The sequence below is a fragment of the Leptonotus elevatus genome, chromosome 8, assembly GCF_054856555.1.
Source record: "Leptonotus elevatus isolate MCC_2025b chromosome 8, RoL_Lele_1.0, whole genome shotgun sequence".
Lineage (NCBI taxonomy): Eukaryota > Metazoa > Chordata > Actinopteri > Syngnathiformes > Syngnathidae > Leptonotus > Leptonotus elevatus.
Genome location: NC_141246.1, coordinates 6,946,304 through 6,965,786, shown reverse-complemented (window position 1 = coordinate 6,965,786; position 19,483 = coordinate 6,946,304). Strand labels below are relative to the sequence as shown.

Here is a 19,483-nt window from a genome sequence, read left to right as displayed (position 1 = left end):
ATGCTCACAAGGGCGGAACACTCGATGCGACTTTATTTCGCGGCGAAAAATAAAGGTAATTCTTCGCGACATATTTTGAGACGAGTCTTTATTTTTTTTATATTTTCAAAATAATTGGCGTGCGTGTGGTTATTTAGATTTTATTTTTATTTAATTTTATTTTACATGTATCGATAGGTAGCGCTGTGACACTTGTAGATGCCAGGAAGAGAGAAGGAAGAAGACGCAGGCGCACATACCCGGAAGTTTATATTTACAACGTGTGTTTATGGGAACGTGAATGAAGATTTTATTTAAACCGTGTCAAAGTTGATACTTGAATCAACATTGCAACAACAACCGCTGTTTCCCAATGAAGGACCTTAATCAGCGGCATGCCTCCCTTTACCTGGAAGTTAGTTTCCAAGATGAGGAGGCACCCCGTCTCCCCTTGCACTCCTCCATCGTCTTATTCCTCCTGTCCTACTGTGAGTGCAAGTCTTTCAAAGTCCACCTTGTCTCCGGAAAGCTCGACAGCTCTCAGGCCCTTCAGGATCAGCTGCCAGACTTCCTGGACGTGCGGGACGTCCGGCCGGAGGACCTACCTATGCTGGTGCGAGGCTGCCGGCTACCCGCCGTGTTAGATGAAACTGGAAGGCTATGCAGGGCTGGACTAGCTGTCGTCTTGAGGCACATCATCAACAAGAGCGTCGAGGCTGAACGCTCCAGGAACGATGTGCAGGAACTGCTGGGTTTCAAGAAGACTTGTCTCAAAGCCTGTGCTGAGGTTTGTGACACATAATAGGACAGCAAAGTTGCATGCAAATAGTTAGGTATATGCCCAACCATAACGTTTGAAATTAAACAATCAATCTGTTATTTGCTGTCTGTGAGCAAGCGTTTTGAAGTTTGTAGGATTGTGACGTCACACTCACAGTGGGACTATTTACATAATAACGCCCCCACATCTCCAGCCATTACAATACAGTTAGTTGCATGAAGAATTGGTGTCCGAGTCCGGCCACTCACTGCATCACATTGTCATGTCAAGGCCAAAAGCTAAGCAGAGCTGCACTGTTATCAGTATTCACCTATGACAACTGACTCATAATCATATATACAACGTTATTGGCGAGGGTGCATGGTTTGAATGTGCGTTTGGCGAAGTGTTAGCTTCATGTGCCACATAGCCTACTATATGGAATTGAAGTGGGTTTTGGTGACTTGCTGACTTATCTGAAGCAACAGATAGGTTCAGCATCACATAGGACAATACACCGAGGAGCTGAGATAAGCTAAGCCTCCATGAAGTGAATATCCTTCTGTCTGTCCTATTCTGCCATCAGGTGGCCAAATGGGGCCGAAAAATGCCCATGAATTGTAATATGTGACAAAAACTGTTGAATTCTTTTTAATTCTTTCTCTTAAAAATACACACATTTTTCTTTTTTTTCTTTTCTTTTTTTAAGTCTAGAACCAATTAATGGCATTCACATCAATTTAATTGGGGAAAGATGATTTGACTGAGTGATTTTCATTATGAGCATAATTACGAAAATATTTAAACTCAAGGCACTACTCAATTAAAGGTGCTTTGTGCCGTTTAAAAAGGTAATGTTAAAGTTTTTTCTACATCATGCATGCTCCACCAATGCCCAGATGAGTACAAAGAGCCCTGACTGTTTTACTCTGACTGCACTCATCAGCTTGTATCTTCCCTTTTATAGTAGAGTGTGCGGACCACGCACACTCCAGTTTCTTTGGGGAGGGAAGGGGCGGAGTTTTGTGGCTGTGGTTGTCGCTTTAAGATCGTGCACGTACACGCACCACGAACGAGCCTGAAACAGAATGCGGCAGTTATGCATTGGGCAGAGGTGGCAGTCGCGAGTAAAAAAGTGACAAACTGCACAAGGATCCTTTAATATACTTATCCACTTATCCTTCAAGATTAAGTGAAGCTAACCCTACAATGTATATTCCAATATTATACATTTAATTATTTATATCATTTTTTTTAAGTTGAAGTGTCCTGAGCTGTCAGGTTTTCCACGGTGTAATGAGTTCCATTTTCTCATTCATCAGTGTCACATTTTTGCCATCAGCCGAGTCCTTCTTTGGTGACATTAATATCATATTTCGACGTTCCTTCCATTCTCTCAGGTGAGTAATTGGACCAGACTGTGTGAAATCGGCATCCCTTCTGCCGTCGAAGAACATCTCCGAAATCCCAGCAGCCAACAGCACCAGCCGCCACCTTCCGCCATCCTCACCCTGGAGCAAAGGCTCGCCGAGCCCGTCAAAGTCCACAACGATGACAAAATCCGCAGGCAGAAGCTCAAGCAGCTGAGACAAAACGGGAATAATGGCTCCAACCCGAGTGAAGGGCTCGAACTCAAGGCCGCTCTGGCTAAGCTCTCTATAGTAGCAGCGCCGATTCCGACCACCAGGGAGAGCTGTGAGATCAGAAAAGTAAAGACCAGTGACCTGCCTGAGCTGGAGCACGTGTTTGCCGAGGGGCTGTACTTCACTCTGACTGATGTGGTCCTGCTGCCATGCATCCATCAGTACCTGGTGAGCTGCCTGCTAATCATTAAAGCCTGCCTGTACCAATGCGTAACACCGAGCCTCTTTGAACTGAATGCAGCGAAGAGACACGAAAGGTCTGCTTGCCCGAGATACTTAACCAAGGACCACATTTAAATGAGACAATTATGTATTTTTATTTCACAATTTAGAAGAGTTCCTAGGTGCGCTAATAAAAAGTGTACTTTGACATTCTTGTGTCAAAATATTAGAGCTGTCAAACGATTACATTTTTTTAAATCAGATTAACCACGTCTTTGAATTTGGATTAATCACAATTAATCGCCTAATTAAAAAGGCTTTTTTATCAAAATGTTTTGCCCGCCGAATTTGAAGAGCACCTGTTATGTGTTAATTCTTTTGACATTCAATGTTATGAGGGACGTCTTCAACATTTTTTGATCCACTGCACACTCTCATCCTCTTCTTTTACTACTCAGTTAATTATTTGCATAATTTAAAATGAAAAAAAATGGACCTCAATAGTTTGACATCAACAAATATTCTGAATGTCATTCACAATAATATTAATAATGTGCTTAATCTGGGTTAATATGTGATTAATGCAATATTATTTTGTAATCAATCAATGATATTAATGCTTTACCTTTGACAGCACTACAAAATATGCTTAAGGGGCAAAGAATTACTGCACAATAGTCAAACTCTGGTTCTTTTTTTTGTGTGGAGGGTTCTGTCTCGCTGTGAATGGCTTTCATCGTCATGACAACGACCACTATTCGCGGGGGTAGATAGGGACCACAAATCTGCCTTTAATTGACGTCCATTGAAATGTATTTGGGGGAAAAACACAAACATTCGATATGCGTTAATGTGATTAATAATTGGTTGGTGTCAAGAAAGAATGTTGAAATCATACATCTCGATTGAGAAACAAACTTGAGTGTTGAGAAGGAGCCATTTATTAGCAATTATGATATAATATTGGCAATTATAATCATTTTTAGTAGCAATTACTTGTGCTTTTGTCATTGGAGATACTGAGACCCTTTCAAGAGCAGGAGATGTTCACTAGCCTCCATAATGTATTTTAACGATTTACACCAATGGCCGATTGGCGCAATTTAGCTGCCCAATAATGGGCAACCAAACATGGTTTGTGGGCTGTGACACAAACGGTTAAAAAGTAAATTTTCCATAATGTGTCCCCGTAAAAAAAAAAATATATATATATAGGACCACAGAACTGTGCAGCTCCTTTAGAGTTGAACTTAACAATCTTTTTCTCCATTGGTGCATACGCTTTGTAGTTTGAAGCGGTTAAAGATGAAAGAGGAGCAGGTCAAAGTCGCTTTTCACCAGTGGATCAGGCATGCCGTGATCACAGCACGCATGACGTCGCTCGCGTCTGCTACAAGCCAAGTTTGAAAGTTACATAAATGTATTCCATAAACACCTTGCACATTTCATGTCTTGGTGCAGAGTGCAGAGGCTCGCTCGCTGCTTATTGTACCATTGTTTTTAATTATCGTGTTGCGATGGCTGCAGGATGAGGAGACACCCACTGTGCTGGTCAAGCGTCTTGTGACAAAATAGACTTAATTGGGGATTTTCTCCCTGCAGCACGGCTTGTAAGACTTAATTAAACATGTCTGGTGTATTGTGTTACAATCCATACCAGGATGTTTTTGTTTTTATTTGGAAACCATTTTTCTTACAGCAGTGCTGAGAATGTCTGCCTCTCCTGCGTTGGTTTTCTCTGGTACTGCAACTTCCCTCTTGCAAGTGAGGTTCATTGAACTCTAACCATTTACAGCAGTTGTACACAAGTGACACTGATAGTGTTATTTATTGCACATAAATCTATACAATAACCTTGTATACCTAAATACTAGGGGTGTAAATTGCCTTGTACCTGGCGATTCGATTCGTATCACGATTCATAGGTCACAATTCGATTAGATACCGATTAATCCCGATACGAATCTATAAATTGATTATTGCGATTAAAAAAAAAAAAAACCTCAAATTTAGAAAATACTAATCAGTAAACTTGTGCATGTACACTGTAAGATTTGTATGAAAATGTACTTATTTATCTGAAAATTATAACTGAGCCAGTGCATTTAACAAACAGGCTGCAGTCTGTTTAATGTTTGAACAGCACTGAAATAAAAATATTAAGGCTTAATGTTCCATTAATATAACATTCTTCCATGCTTAATGTGTGAATCCTAACCCTAAGTAAGACGTTTTGTTGAATATTCCCATTAAAAAATGATGTTTAAAAATCAATTCGGCCGCATATCGAATCGATTCGAGAATTGCACGCTGTAATATCGCGATATATTGCCGAATCGATTTTTTTCTAACACCCCATCTAAATATTAGGCTTTATAAGATCAGGATTTTTTGGCCAATCAGCGTTCAAGTTTGAGGGAAAAAAAACGATAACCAATCACCGATTCAATAGAAGCTGGAGCAATATGTCTTAAAAAAATAAAATAAAATAAAAACATAGTTCAACATTAATGTAATCACTGATAACACAAACATACATGAGAAGGTTTAAAGTCCCTTCTAACTTCATTAATGAAATGCATTGCGTCACACAATGCATTTTGGGAAACAAAAAGGAAAGTTATTTTTTAAACAATATGTTTACAGTTATTTTTTTACACAATATTTTTACAGTTGACCCCAACATTTGGGTTGTTGTATTTTTTTTTTTACAGTATTTTAAAAATATATATTTTTAACTAATTAGCCAATTAATCTTTTTTTTTTTCTGCCCAAAATCTGCAATAGCCTAAAAAAAAACATATAGGTCCTGCCCTATATAAAATTTCGGCACCACCTTATGGCATCTTCCAACCAAGGGGCCATATTGAAGTTAATTGCTGTGCTACATTTAATTAGGCCAAATCCGTGTCTAATAGTAAAAGGTGCTTTGTTGCGCATACAGAGAAACATTTCCGGGTGGGCATTAATTGCACATTTCCGTCCAAATTCGAGTTAGGTTGCCGCTGTTAAAAAGTAACTCCCTCGTAAACCAAAGAGAATATTTAACTCAAAAATGTTTTTTTGTGCATGCCACCAGAACGCCACAACACCTATTTCACCCTCCAGCTGTCACCAGCTATTCGTCCGCATGGGGAATGAACCCAAGTTCTCACGATGAGCCTCTTATAAGTCAGCTGTGCTCCAGCGGTTTCCAGTTTCACACTCAGCCTAGCGCGTCACATCTCGACAGTCGCCGCTGACGCAAAGGCACAGCGGATTCTTTTCACGCCGCCCCGTTGTTTTCCCGCCGAGCCTCGTTTTCTCGCCTTGTAATCACTGTGACGCGGCTTCAGTGATTCTTTTGGGGTCTTTACACCTATATCCCCGCTTGCTAGCGGGGCCTGTCATGATGTGAACCTCGGCGAGGCTGTTCAATGGTGTGATGAGTCACTTATTAAATCCACCCTCCCGCTGCTCTTTTTGACAGTCTTCCGTCCGAACCCATGCTGCCAGCACTCTGCACTGCCTCCCTCACCTGCTGCGCTGGTACAGCCGCGTTCAGGAGGTACCCGGGGTCCTTCGGGCCGCCCAAGCCTGCAGATTCACGCTTGCAGTCCCTGAAAATCCGCCAAGCCTCCCAGCTGGGCCGCCGGTCGAAGGCAACCCGACGAGTCAACTGGAGCAGGAAGAGGAGACGAGCGCGCAGCTGCCTTTTGTTGGCGGCCCCCGGCCCACCATAACCAAACTTAAAGTAAAGCACATTTTCATTTTAAGCTGAACTGTAGAAACAGCATTAGGTCATCATTAGACTATTTTGTTTCAGCAATCCTTTAATACAGTGTTTCCCAATGTTTATTGATCCAAGGCACACATTTAATATTTCAATCTAAATTATTACTATTATTACATTTATTATTATTATTATTGCCAGTCAAAATAGTTTTGTAAACTTCAAAATTCATCCTGTTGCTACCATCATGATATCTTCACCAAAATATGGCTTTCTCTTTATTTATCGTTAGGCCCGTATCCCACCGAGGAGTGAATGTTAATTTCTCGTCAGGGTTTGTTCAAGATCGTTAACAGTTTTCATGTTTTTTCCTGTCGCAAGGCAATTCTGAACTTAAAGTTTCGCAAAGATTGCCAACATTCACTGGACGGTTGCCAACCTTTTTATTGAGTTCAAAACATCCTTGAGTTGTAACATGAATAACCATTAAAACTGTTTGCGAACATTTGCGACCTTGAATGAACCCTGATTAAATGTCGACATTTGCTACCTTCGCAAATTTGTAAGCATTTGCAAATGTTCACTCAAAAATGTCCTTGTGGCAAGAAAAAACATTAAAGCTGTTGGCGAACGTCTAGCGAATGTTTGCGAATTAGACGAACCCTGACGAGAAATCTTTGCAAATGTTCACAAACATTCGCAACGGTTTGCTCAAAATGAATTTTGAACTTAATCAAAATTTCCTTTCCTCTTAAAATATATATATTTTTTATCCTTGCAACAAGAAATAGCATGAAAAAAAAACCAGTTGGCCAACGTTTGCAACCTTGAAGGAACCCTGACGGAAAATTAATATTCTATACCTTCGCAAATGTTTACTCAAAATGGATTTTGAGCTCAATCAAAAATTCTTTGCAAAAAGAAAAAACATTAAAGCTGTTGGCGAACGTCTAGCGAATGTTTGCGAATTAGACGAACCCTGACGAGAAATCAACATTTGTTACCTTTGCAAATGTTCACAAACATTCGCAACGGTTTACTCAAAATGGATTTTGAGCTCAATCAAAACATTTTTGCAAGAAAAAAAAACATTAAAGCAAATGTCTGACGAACGTTTGCAACCTTGAACGAACCATGATAAAAAATCAACATTCGCTACCTTCTGCAACTCTTGTGTGGTTAAACGTCTGGTGAATATTTGCGATCTTGGACGAACCCTGATGCAAGCATTTGCAAACGTTCACTCCTCAGTGGGATACAGGCTTTCACTATTAGGGCTGCAATTTCATACTTGGTGCAATACATGGCGTGCAATACGATTCAAGGAGGGTTGGATTGTGAAATCAAAACCGTTTTTCCCGATTCAAATTGTTTTTTTTTTGTTGTATCCCTATTAAGTATCCTATTTTACTGCAATGGAAAAAAAAAAGGTTTGCCAGTGATGGCCCAAAGCTTTTCACCCACTTCTAAAGCTTCATGAGGTGACTTTCTTGGCAAAAAAGAAATGCTAATAATGTCTGCTCATTACACAGCTCGCATTTATCATCTTTCATTTTCACCGACGCAGACGTTTTTTTTTTTTGCCTCCATTTCTGCTGTTTTGTACCTTCAAGGATGAATCCTTAATACCGTGTTTTGGCTCCTGGCAGACCTTCTTTTAATTGTACAATGTTTCCTCCCTCTGGCAGCGTTTCACATGAGCGTTCAGTCATCAAATTAACATTTCAAAAGGGCATTTTTTATGGGCTGTTTTTATGATGGTAAGATTATTATTCTTTTTATTGGGCCAGCTAATAAAAATTACCTTTCATTATAGAATAATACAATCCACGCATGCACTTGTAATTCTGCGCACGATGCAAATTGCTGGCCATCTTTTCTCAAGCTGTAAAAGCGATCCGTTCGAGAAAAACACATAAAAGTTAGATGTGTGTTTTTTTTGTTTTTTTTGTTTTTTACAAATCGTTATCAAATGATCTATTGTTACCTTTCTCTTTAGTTGTGCAATCCTGCTAACAAACAAGCCAACAAACAGCACTCACTCGTTCTTTAACGTTTGGCACAGGTAGTAAACAAAAAGAGACATACACATTTCGACTTGACTTTTCCGGGGCCACTTCCTGCTGGCGATGAGTGTGTAACTTGATAATAAGTGGCGTGACAAGGGGGGCAGACGTTGGGTGCTTGAGGTTGTGTTTCTTTTTACATGACGCCGGATTAGAGTTAATTGGACATCGGACACTAAAGATTGAAATCACACATTCACGCGGAGAGGTATGCATACTTACACAGACGCACAATGGCCGCCATTCTAAACCCTGGACGAGAGGGATTATGAGGATGGCTCCATGCCGCAACTGTCATGTCTGCAGCTGTTGTGCTGTCATTGTCGGGCGTGCGCGTGTGTGCGTGTGCGTGCATTGAGTCGTTCAGAAACATTGTTTAACTTGATCCTGAGAATTTCAACATCTCAACATAGGGCTGAGCAATTAATCGAAATTCCATTGCAATTTCAATTATTACACTCCATAATTACAAAATCAGCATATTTCTTAAAATATATATATATATTAATACTAATTTTTGAGTTGTTTAACTATACATTTGCAATTTTTTTTTTAATATATTTTTTAAATAACTAATTTAATGGAACTTACATAATTATAGTGTTTTAAAGAATTTAATTTGTCTTAATATTTTTTTACGTTTAAACATTTTCTTGTTTTGTACCAAAAAATAAATGATCATCCTAATCGTGATTTCAATTATCATTCATTACCAAAATAATCGTGATTAATATTTTCATCATAATCGAATAGCCCCATCTCAACTGTAGGTATTCTTCGATTTCTATAGGCCTCCATGAAAGCAGACGGATCTTTGTTTAATCAACATAAGAAATTTGCTGACAGACATCTGCTTTTATTTTGGAAAGCAATGATTAACATTTGTCACTGTTTCCATGTTCTGAAATGTTACGGACCAAACCAGTAATCAGGAATCATAATCAATTAATGGGGGGGGGGGGGGGGGTTATAGTCAGTTCAATCTATTACAAAATTATTTTCTTTGCAATTGATGTTAATTTTTTTGATTATTATTTTTTTTTTTTACAGTATTTGGTTTTGTTGAATCAGTAAACAACATCAAATAAACAACAATCATCGGTTAATAAATAATAATCAGAAAAAATATTTTGCAATACATTTTAACGCAAAATACATTCTTATCTGATGATATGATTAATCGATGGAATAATCGGTAGAATAATTGACTCGTGTGTCTGAGTAGGTATGCTTATCTATGTGAGTGATTGTGAGTGTTTGAGGGTCAAATGAGTGAGTCAGGCCTGTGAAAGAATGTGTGCCAATGAGTCAGTGTGTTTAAGTGTCAAGGGTACTAATAGTACCCTTACAATAGTGAATGAAAACTAATAAAATCACTAAAATTGAAAAAACTTAACCCGCATCTTACGTTTATAAAACTAACTTTAATTATAGCCGAAGTGTCCTTTTTGTTATTGTCTTTGTCAATATCATATGAGTTTTAGGGGTTTATTTTAAATGTATTTATTTTGGTATTGCTGTACGTCCATAAAGAAGTGAGGTCAACCAGTTGTTTATTACACAATAATATGTCACTTTTTTTTCTTGAACTTGACAAATACTTCATAAAATAAAATAAATAAAAAACCTACACTAAAACAAAGCGTTTTTGGAAGAAAAAAAAATCTAATATAAACAAACAAACCTACTATAAAAACGGATCAAAATCTAATTTAAAGAGCAATTGCCACAACAAAATATAAACTTAACTAAAATGAAAAATCCAAAACTATTATATCCCTGGCTGTGTGAGTGTGAATGAGTTTGTGTTAGAGCATACATCCTGCTGCGTGACAGTTTGTGTACGTGTCCTGCGGCAGGTACACAATGACACGCAGACTACACAATCCTTCCTGACGCTAACCAGGATCCTCTGGTTTTACGATTCGCAGACATGTGAATGCCTAATAACCTCCTTCTCGCCTCACTTAGCACACACTGAGGATACTTGCCAAATGCAGTCAACAGGCAGCCATCCAATTGAAAACAAAACTGCGAGCCAATTTACCAAATGTAGGCCCTGGGGAGTAAAACTCTTGTTTTGTATTACGACCTCAGTGATTGAAGTTATTTTTAATTCAGTGGCTTAATCCAAATAAATCAAAGTGAGGATGTTGTTCCCCTAAGAATTTAGGAAAAGTGTAGTCATTCCTCAAATCACATCACGGATTATTCACTATATTGTCGGATTTTACAGTGATTTTACTTCCACGTGGATATTTAATGCAGATAATACGCGTGAGCCAGGAGGAAAGAGTGCCTAATGGTTGTTTAACAGTATGCGCTACTTGACTAACTGGTGACCAGTCGAGGGTCTACCTCTCTTTTCTCGCCCATAGTCTGCTGGGAGAGGCTCTGTTTTACCCGCGACTCTGAACAAATTTTCAGTTCAAAATGTTTGTTTTGTGGCTGAACTCACCCTTACATTTACCTTCGTTCAAATAGACGCTGTGTCTCGATTAATCGGCGACTGCATCCACTTCAAAAAAAAATATGCGCCTTCCCTCAATTAAATGCTTGTGCAGTGCCAGTAATGTGAACAAGGTCTCTTTTTAAATCGATACGGGGATTGCCATCTGGTTACATCACCTTAGAGCAACTTTGTTGGATGTAGGGACATTCAGCGAACCTTTCTTTATTGAAAAAAAAAAATACGATTTATTTATTTTTTCAAGACACAGGTATAGGTTTACTGGTGACCCAAATTAACAGGGAGAGCAGCATTTTCATCGAATCTGACTCTCTTCTTGTGTTCTAGTATTCCCCATCTCTATGCAGTTTAAGGAAGTGTTCCTTTAGTTTTGCTAGCTAGCTAGTTGTGCTGGAATAGAATTGCTCAATTTGGAATTGCAAATCACGCAGTTTTGATGCTGACCCCCATCACTCAACTCAACTCTATTCATAGAGCACTTAAAAACAATCACCACTCTTTTCCTAAGATGGATCCCAGGAGTAGCAGATACAATGAAAACAGCAGAGGCCCCAGAATTGAACCCTGTGGAACACCATACTGGATAGATGTAACATTCTGACCGTGAACACACATGTATATGCCACACCCACCACTGGCTCAAACTAACACATTTTCTGTGAAGAATTAAAGGTGGGGTCTTAAGTTTTGACCGTTTGTGTTTCTACTACTTACTTACTTAATTATGTATACAAATTATAATTATAATAATAATATATCTTGATATATAAATCTTTTTCAATACTTTTTAAGGTGCTTTATTGGTAAAGTTGAGTTCTGACATCCAACACATTTGAAGAAGGATTTGGTCCAAGTGGTTAGAAAATGGATAGATGGGTTTGAAGTGATTTCCAACTGTTTCTCATACAGCACCACTCTGTGTAATTTGCCAATCTCAGTTAAGAATAACACTCAACTAGGGAAAGACTGGTCAGATAAAAACAGGTTTCATAACGTCAGAGCTGTTTCGAACTGAAGGTGGCCAGAAATTCGGTGGCTGTGGCCGAAAACCCTGAACATGCGGAGTAAACCAAAATTCATGACCACTTCAAGCTTGAAACCGAAGTACCTGGAGAAAATCCAGACAAGCAGAGAGAACACAATAAATTGACAATGCATCCCGTTTTCATGAAAGAAGGATTTTGCGCTTTTGGTGTAGCGAGAGCCTCCAGGTTGTCAATGGGTTTCCATGGTAACAGCTATTTATTCATGTCCCCATAGGAAAATGGCATTGAGGCGGCCTTCGCTCATCATCCTTGCCCGGAGTGGACACTCCCATGGGACAGCTTGCCGGATGCCATCAACCCCACGGAAGGTACTCCGCTCAACTCCAGCACCTCTTTTTGTCAATACGCTCTCTGCTTAGCTTTCGTCAAAGTCAAACTGAGTGATTAAACACGAACTGTAATATACAGACCCCAATTCCACAATGCGATGATTTTCAAAACTGTAGATTCAATTAAATACCCTTCAAAGACAAGAATATTTATAATTCAAATTGTTAAACATTCCTTTTTTGCAACGACTCATTCCTTTTGAATTTGATGCCTGCAGCATGTTTAAAGAAAGCTCGGACAGGGGCATGCTTACAAGGGTGTTGCATCACCTTTTTCTTTTCTTCTTTTGAACAACACTCATTGTTGAAGCTTTGCTTGATGTACAACTTAAGTTGCTCAACAGTCCACGGTCTCCATTATTGTATTTTGTGCTTCATAATGCACCACACATTTCAATGGTGGACAGGTCTGGACTAGTGATAGACCGATATGGTGTTTTCACGGCCGATACCGATTATTAGTTGTCAAGGACACCGATATTTGGAGCCGATATTCATTTTATATAGGGGAAAAGTATTGACATCAAAATTTGCAAAAATACAAACTCCAGCCCTTTTTGCATTTTTAGGAATATGTTTATTGAATAACTTTTAGGGTTCGTTAAATATTGGAGTATAAAAAAACAGTAAATTTTTTGTTTTTAAAATCTAACAAAAAGTTAAGGGATCCTCCAGGGGCGCTAGCATGTTTTCAAAAGTTAAATAAAAACTTAAATAAATAGCTCCTTATTGTTTTCTACAGTAAATAAAGTTATCAGAAATTCCAAAATATCAGTATTAAATAACAGTATTAAAATTTCACTTATCTTAGTTTTAATTTAAAACAAAAACTGAAAATGAAGGGCCAGCAGCATCTCTGAACATTTAAATAATTACTGCCCTAAAGTTAACACATTTTTAAATCGATCTATTATTGGGCGCATGATTGATGATGATGGCCGATGCCGATATTCGTCAAAATGCTGAATATCAGCGTCGATATTCGGCCCAGCCAATAATCGGCCTATCCCTAGTCTGGACTTCTGGCAGGCCTACGTTTTTTTTAGTACTCATGCTCTTTTACACCGTTGTTACTCGTGCAGAATGTGGTTTAGCATTATCTTGCTGAAATAAGAAACATCCCTCAAAAAGATGTTGCTTGAATAGCAGCATATTTGAAAGAAAAACAATTCTGTTTTGGAGGGCAAAGTTGTGCTGAAATGGATTATTGACTTTTCAATTCATTTCAATGGGGAACATCTTTTTGATATACAAGTAAATTGAGTAAGGATCTTGATCACGGAGCAAATTGACCTCCTAAATCAAGGTAACACCATACAATGGCGGGAAATGTAATGCTCTCTCAAACCGCAGTCTGCTTCCGACAATTTAACTGAAAATACAGGATTATGTATAAAATCAGGTTTTGCCCTCAGAACATGCGCTGACTGCTTTGCCATGTTTTTCAGCCCCTAGCTGCCTGTTAATCTCTTTCAATAATAGTAGCCCTGTTAACATCTCCCAGTGCAGCATTACAGTGTTTAGCACCGTATAATTAAACTGGAGACAAAAGGCAGCCAATTTGCCCTGAACCCCGTGCGTGGGTTTTCTGATCCAGATGCTCTTAGGTTTCACATAAATGGGCACACACTTGCCGACATACGCAGCACAATTGCAACATCATTTCCTATAATACGCCTGAGCAACTGATCTAACACAAGCAAGTCATTTAACCAGTTTTGTTTGTTTCTTTCTTTCATGAGGGCAGTAAAAAGTATGAATATGTTCTTGTCGGTGGTGCCACTCTTCTCGTCAACATTGCGCCTTGTCTTCAGTGACACGCCTCCCGCTCTGTGATTGGCTGGAGGGGTAAACACTGACTTTCCACCCAGAAACATCCCTCTTATGGCAAAACACAACAAAATGGCAAAAAACAGGCTGCGGTGATGGTGGTGGTGATTTTATCATCAACCACCATCACCATCACCGCAGCCTGTTTTTTTCCTGTTTTTTGCCATTTTGTTATGTTTTGCCATAAGAGGGATGTTTCTGGGTGGTGATTTCAACCACCACCACACATTAACATAAGCCCAGAGGTGTTGATTGAGAAGGGTTTTGTGTGTATACTTTGTGTTTATGAAGTGTTTATTTCTGAGTGAAAACTTGAGACATCACCTTTAACATTTTTCCACTTTTATGTTTACAAGAGTATGAAACTTAGAAAAAAAATATTTTATTGTACATTTCATTGTTCATTTAGAACAAATATAAAATTTGCAATTAATTGAGAGTTAACCATTGAAGTCATCCGATTGATCATGATTAAAAATTGTAATCGGCTGACACCCCTAATTTCTATGTTTAATTTTCAAATGACTTAAGTAAAAAAAATTAAAAAAGCTTTATTTTCCCACTCTGCAGCAGACACTGGAGATTGAATTTTAAAATATTACAGCAAAAAAAAAAACTGCGTATGAATAAATAGCCCAAAAATGAAAATGTGAAATGGAAGCCTTATGTGATGTTTATTCTCTTGTGTAGACACTTGTTTTGTGAAACACACTGGCGGGGGTGTCTGTTGATGCAGTGTGAATAGAGGCGCCAGAGCATGCAGTGCAGATATAGCTAAAGCGGGCAAGAACGATGGAGCGACAGCGGTAGTCTACGGTAGAGGAGATGAGACTCAGATAGTCTGACAAGAGACAACCATTATGAAGATAAACAAGGCCAGCGGTGAGGGCAGGGCAAAACAACCAGGCTGATGAAGAGACCACATAGTTGTCATAGTTGAAGCATGCTGCGATCGTGTCCTCCGGGCTTGTTTTTGGAGAGGACATTGAATTCCCATGTCTTTCTTTTGGCTTCTATGAGCATGACTTAAGTTGAACAGGCAGAGCTGTCGTTCTTTATCTGGGTCCCTCCATTTTCTGATTTTAATCAGAGAAATGTGGAAGATGTTATTGTAATGGGATGTACAACGTAACACGGTTCAACGGCAGTGCAACATACACTACTAGAATTTACAACAATTGAGTGCGAATGCTGAGAGATGCCAATAAATCAGTCAACTCATGACTAGAACAGGATAATACAACACGTTACATGGTGGCAAGATATATATCCATCAATGTGTTATGCTGCATTAGAGGAAAGTGGTACCAGAGGTGGGGGTTGGGGGGGGGGGGGCTTCATCGACAGGTTTAAATCTCACATCATTCGCCAATTGCTTACCTCTTGGGGACAAAGACAGTGAATGGCAAAACAGTACGGTAATTTGCACGATTATAAACATATTTATCTATTTATCATAAAATTAATTTAGTTATTCGAAAAAAGTAACGTTTCATAATCTATCGTGATTTCGACTGACAGTTCACCAGAACAACAAACAATTTATCGGATCCAACCATCTTTGTTGTTTACATTTTTCCTCGAACGCTTGGAACTGAGAGAATCCAGTGGGATATGGCCGACTCGCTGCGTTCCGCAAATGCAGCAAAATATTGTAGCAAACAATATGGTATGGGTAACTGGTTAGCTGTATGGGAAATCCACGGTCATTTGATGGAGAAATCAATAACACACATGCAGAGAATATTACATCATCATGTGGCAAAGTAGAATTATAAACCAAGTTGGAACCTCAACATCCATCCCATTTACTTTCCAGACAACCTGGTACAGTGTGTTTCCTACTGTCTTGGAAAAGTAAAGACGGATTGTTCAAGGGAGTTTGGCCCTTCATCAGTTATTCAATAGCTCTGTCTGAAAGTAACAGGAGTGATTTCCCCCCAGGCACGTCGCCGCCTAAACCGGCGCTTGCATAATTACTGCATTTCATTCAAGTAGAGTTTTATAAATTTCCCTCAGATTATCATTGACTTGGTGTTGTGATTCCCTCAAGGCATGGTACAAATTACTGTCATCAGAGCTTCAAATCAGTACTTTGTCACTAGGTATTGAAATATCTTCCCACTTGGTGAGACTTGTTTCTCACTAAGGATCATAAGATCAGATTCTTCTTTTCATTGCAGTTTCTTTCTTCAAGTGAAAAGCATTTGTACACATACTGTAGCATTTATTATTTTTTCCAAGGAAGTGTCGTTAATTGACACTGGTGCCTTTCTAGGCCACTGACGTTCTTGAGCTTTGTGTTTAGAATCCCTGAACTTTGGTCGGAAAGGCGCTTGTGCTGGCACTGTGGCTACTAATCAGGTATTTAATTGTATATCATAACTCACCCATGGCCCATTCTATACAAATCAGACTGTCTTGGAATTACTAGTATATAAAAACAGTCGTTTCGAAGCATACCAAGCAAACATGAGTTTGACCTTTTTTGGAACAGAAACACTGTTTTTAGATCATTTACAACTATGGTTAGGGGTTCAAACTTTTCATACAAGCAAGTATGAAAAACCTAAATAGGGACAGAAATGACAGCTATGACCCCAAAACACCATGAAATATTTCATTTTGGTGGAAAGAGACATAGTTGCTCATTGTCAGAGCTCGAGCGTAAAAAGGTTAGGAATATCATAAATTTGAATGTAATTGCTCGGCTAATCGTCCATATGACACACATAATGATTGCAGCTAATTAGTAAGTCCTTGATTAATGCCTCATTTTCAAGCCAAGTGCACATCATCCATGCAGTGCCAAGGCAATTATATCAGAGCCATATTGAGTGTGTCATTGCGTATTATAAGTCACACTCAAGTGATGAGGGTAGCTCTATTCAAAGGTTTTGTTTGTGGAAAGGAGTTTTTTTGTTTTGTGATGTTGCAGCAACAAAACTCGATTCACGGAGTCTTCAAGACCTGCTGGTTTAAATGTTGGTGCCAAACATGTTTTCTTGTAAGAATTTAATGATTCACTTGTATCCTGCCAGGGAAATTTGTCAGATACATTGGATCCTTTTGTCCTCATCTTCTGTTAGAGAGTAGTACTTGAGAGCACAACATAGGCCAAAAATTGAGTTGCTAGTTATATTTTTTATGAAATTTCCCCAAAGATGTATAGTCATACAGAACATTAAACATGAAGTCAATTTGAGCTAACATTATTGGAACGTGATTGTTTCTGGCGTAGTGTGGTCATATTGGAGCAGTGTGGCCAATATATTTTTGTTCTTGACTGAAAATGTGGCTTTGACAATAAAAGACGGGTATGATTGAGTTTTTTTTTTTTTAGGCTCCTCGCTGAACTTTTTGGTAAATTCCAGCCTGTGCTCTCTACTGAATGGTTTTCATTTGTACTTTAGTTCATGACCTTTGCTCTTTTCATCTGTAGGTTGTTGCTGATGTCACTAACAGTCGTTTTGAGGTCTTTCTTTAGAGCTTTCAAAATGTGTTTTTCATTGACGCTTGTTGTTTTCCTTGGTTTACCAGTTGGACATCTGCTACTCAGTACACCAGTGGTTCATTTTCCCCCCCAGGATATTCCAATAGGTTGTATTGGCTGTGGCTATCTTTTGATGTTAAATCCAAACATCTACAGCAACAACAACAAAAAACATTGTTTAAGCACAATGTATTTCTATTGTTTGAATGTGACTTTACGCTGTACCTATTTATCATCCTCTTTCACCAGATAATGCTGAATGAGCAGGATTTTTAAAATATTTGAATTATTCATCATCACTCTGCAGCTCGCTTCAGGAACCCAATTGCTTGAGACTTTGTCAGGCTCCACTGAGAAACACGCTTTGCTTTGCAGCATGTTTACAGCTGTCACTCTCATGTCCACAGACAGAACAGTTTTTAACATTGGACCCGGTAAATCTACACATTTTGACGAGTCTCTGGCCTTTTGTTTTTTTAAGCTGGTGCTGTTCATTTTAAGCACAATCCAGTGACACATTCAACTTCACTGACGGGATGGATCGATTCCAAAGCCAAGAATCAAAAGTGTTGATGTTTTCAAAAAGGCACTCCGGGGACATGCCAGACAGATTGAACTTGGTGTACACAGTCAATGTCAGCCAAAAGGATAATGCTAATGTCATACAGTGACTGATTTCTTGGCCGTAATGTTTACTATTATTCCATGGAGAACAAGGCAGAAACGGTATGTTTGCCGTAGTGATGTTTTTGGCTCTCGCGGGCCTCTGTCCTGACATTTTGTGCAGTTTAAGACTTTTCTACTGTGGAAGGCTGTTGGACAGGCATTCCCTGTGTTTGCTTGTCTGCTGATTTGACAAGGAAAATAACCCCAAGGGAATGAATGCGGCCTTAAGCCCTTGACAAATGATTTTAGACATTCTGACAATACATGTTTGCTCTGGGTCATGTCGTCTTGGATGTTTCGTTATTGTCCCCACAACCACACAGTAATAGATTATTAAATCAAATGAAACTTTATTTATATAGCACCTTACAATAACAACATCAATAATACAATCAAAAGATAACCCACCCCTCGCCCCAACATCCCCATGGTCATACACACACACACACACAAACCACAACATGCGGGGCACAGAAAAAACCCTGTGAAAAAAGGCACCCAGGAGGAGCTCATCCACACAGAGAGGGATGACTACCATCCACCGCAGGTGGTGCAATGTCATCCCAGAGATCCCCGGCCCAGATTGACCGCGGCTCGCCCCACAAGTGAAGCGCGCCACAGTCCCCCGGGGCCAATATTGATTACAGTATTTCAGTTTCAGTTTTAATCTGAGGTAATACTGTAAGGTAGTTCCGTCTGAAATTGAATTTATTTGGGAGACATAAATAGATATGATGCAGTTTATCCGTTTTTTTAGGCCAAGCTGCACAGACAAGCCAGGTACACGCCGCAGCCTGCACGAGTCAACCTCTCGCCCGCAGCTCCGTCTGCTCATGTTTTGACAGACATTCCTCAGCCGCTAAAGGGTGCATGCTGAGGAGTTTTTTTTTTTTCTATGGGTTGACTTAATTAGCGTCCGGTTTTTTTGCTGTCATCGCGGCATTTTGCGAGTACACAAAAAAATGTCAGCGACGGCTTTAGTGAAAACAAACTTTCTGACTCAACCACAATTGAGGCTTTCTCCGAGAAGTGACCTTTTCTCCATTTTAAACTAACCAACTAGATTATTTTTATTTAAGTACTCCATGCTACAATGTTGAATATTTCTGAAGCTGTCAACTATTTATTTTTTATTTAAAAAATTATGGACCATATTCACCATAGCTCACTTTCCGCAGACAAACTCTTTGGAGCTTTTCTGTTTTCAGACACCATACAGATTTGCCTGACTGGTAGGGTTACCGCTTTCAAACAGTCTCGTCATGTTTTTATGTGACAAAACATATTTCTTAGTACTAGACAGGTGACACTTTTGTGGAGATACTTG

At 39.1% G+C, this 19,483-nt stretch overlaps 1 protein-coding gene across 1 annotated transcript in view; it reads left to right on the top strand.

Moving 5' to 3' along the window:
- The first annotated feature begins 221 nt into the window (after window positions 1-221).
- The window catches only part of gstcd (glutathione S-transferase, C-terminal domain containing), a 37,775-nt gene continuing 18,513 nt past the window's right edge, over window positions 222-19,483 (top strand). Inside the window, exons 1-4 of the mRNA XM_086084001.1 lie at window positions 222-766; window positions 2,140-2,550; window positions 6,014-6,277; window positions 12,053-12,146. Coding sequence (XP_085940127.1) covers window positions 353-766; window positions 2,140-2,550; window positions 6,014-6,277; window positions 12,053-12,146 — 1,183 coding nt within the window. The 5' untranslated portion in view covers window positions 222-352. The remainder of the gene's footprint in view (window positions 767-2,139; window positions 2,551-6,013; window positions 6,278-12,052; window positions 12,147-19,483) is intronic.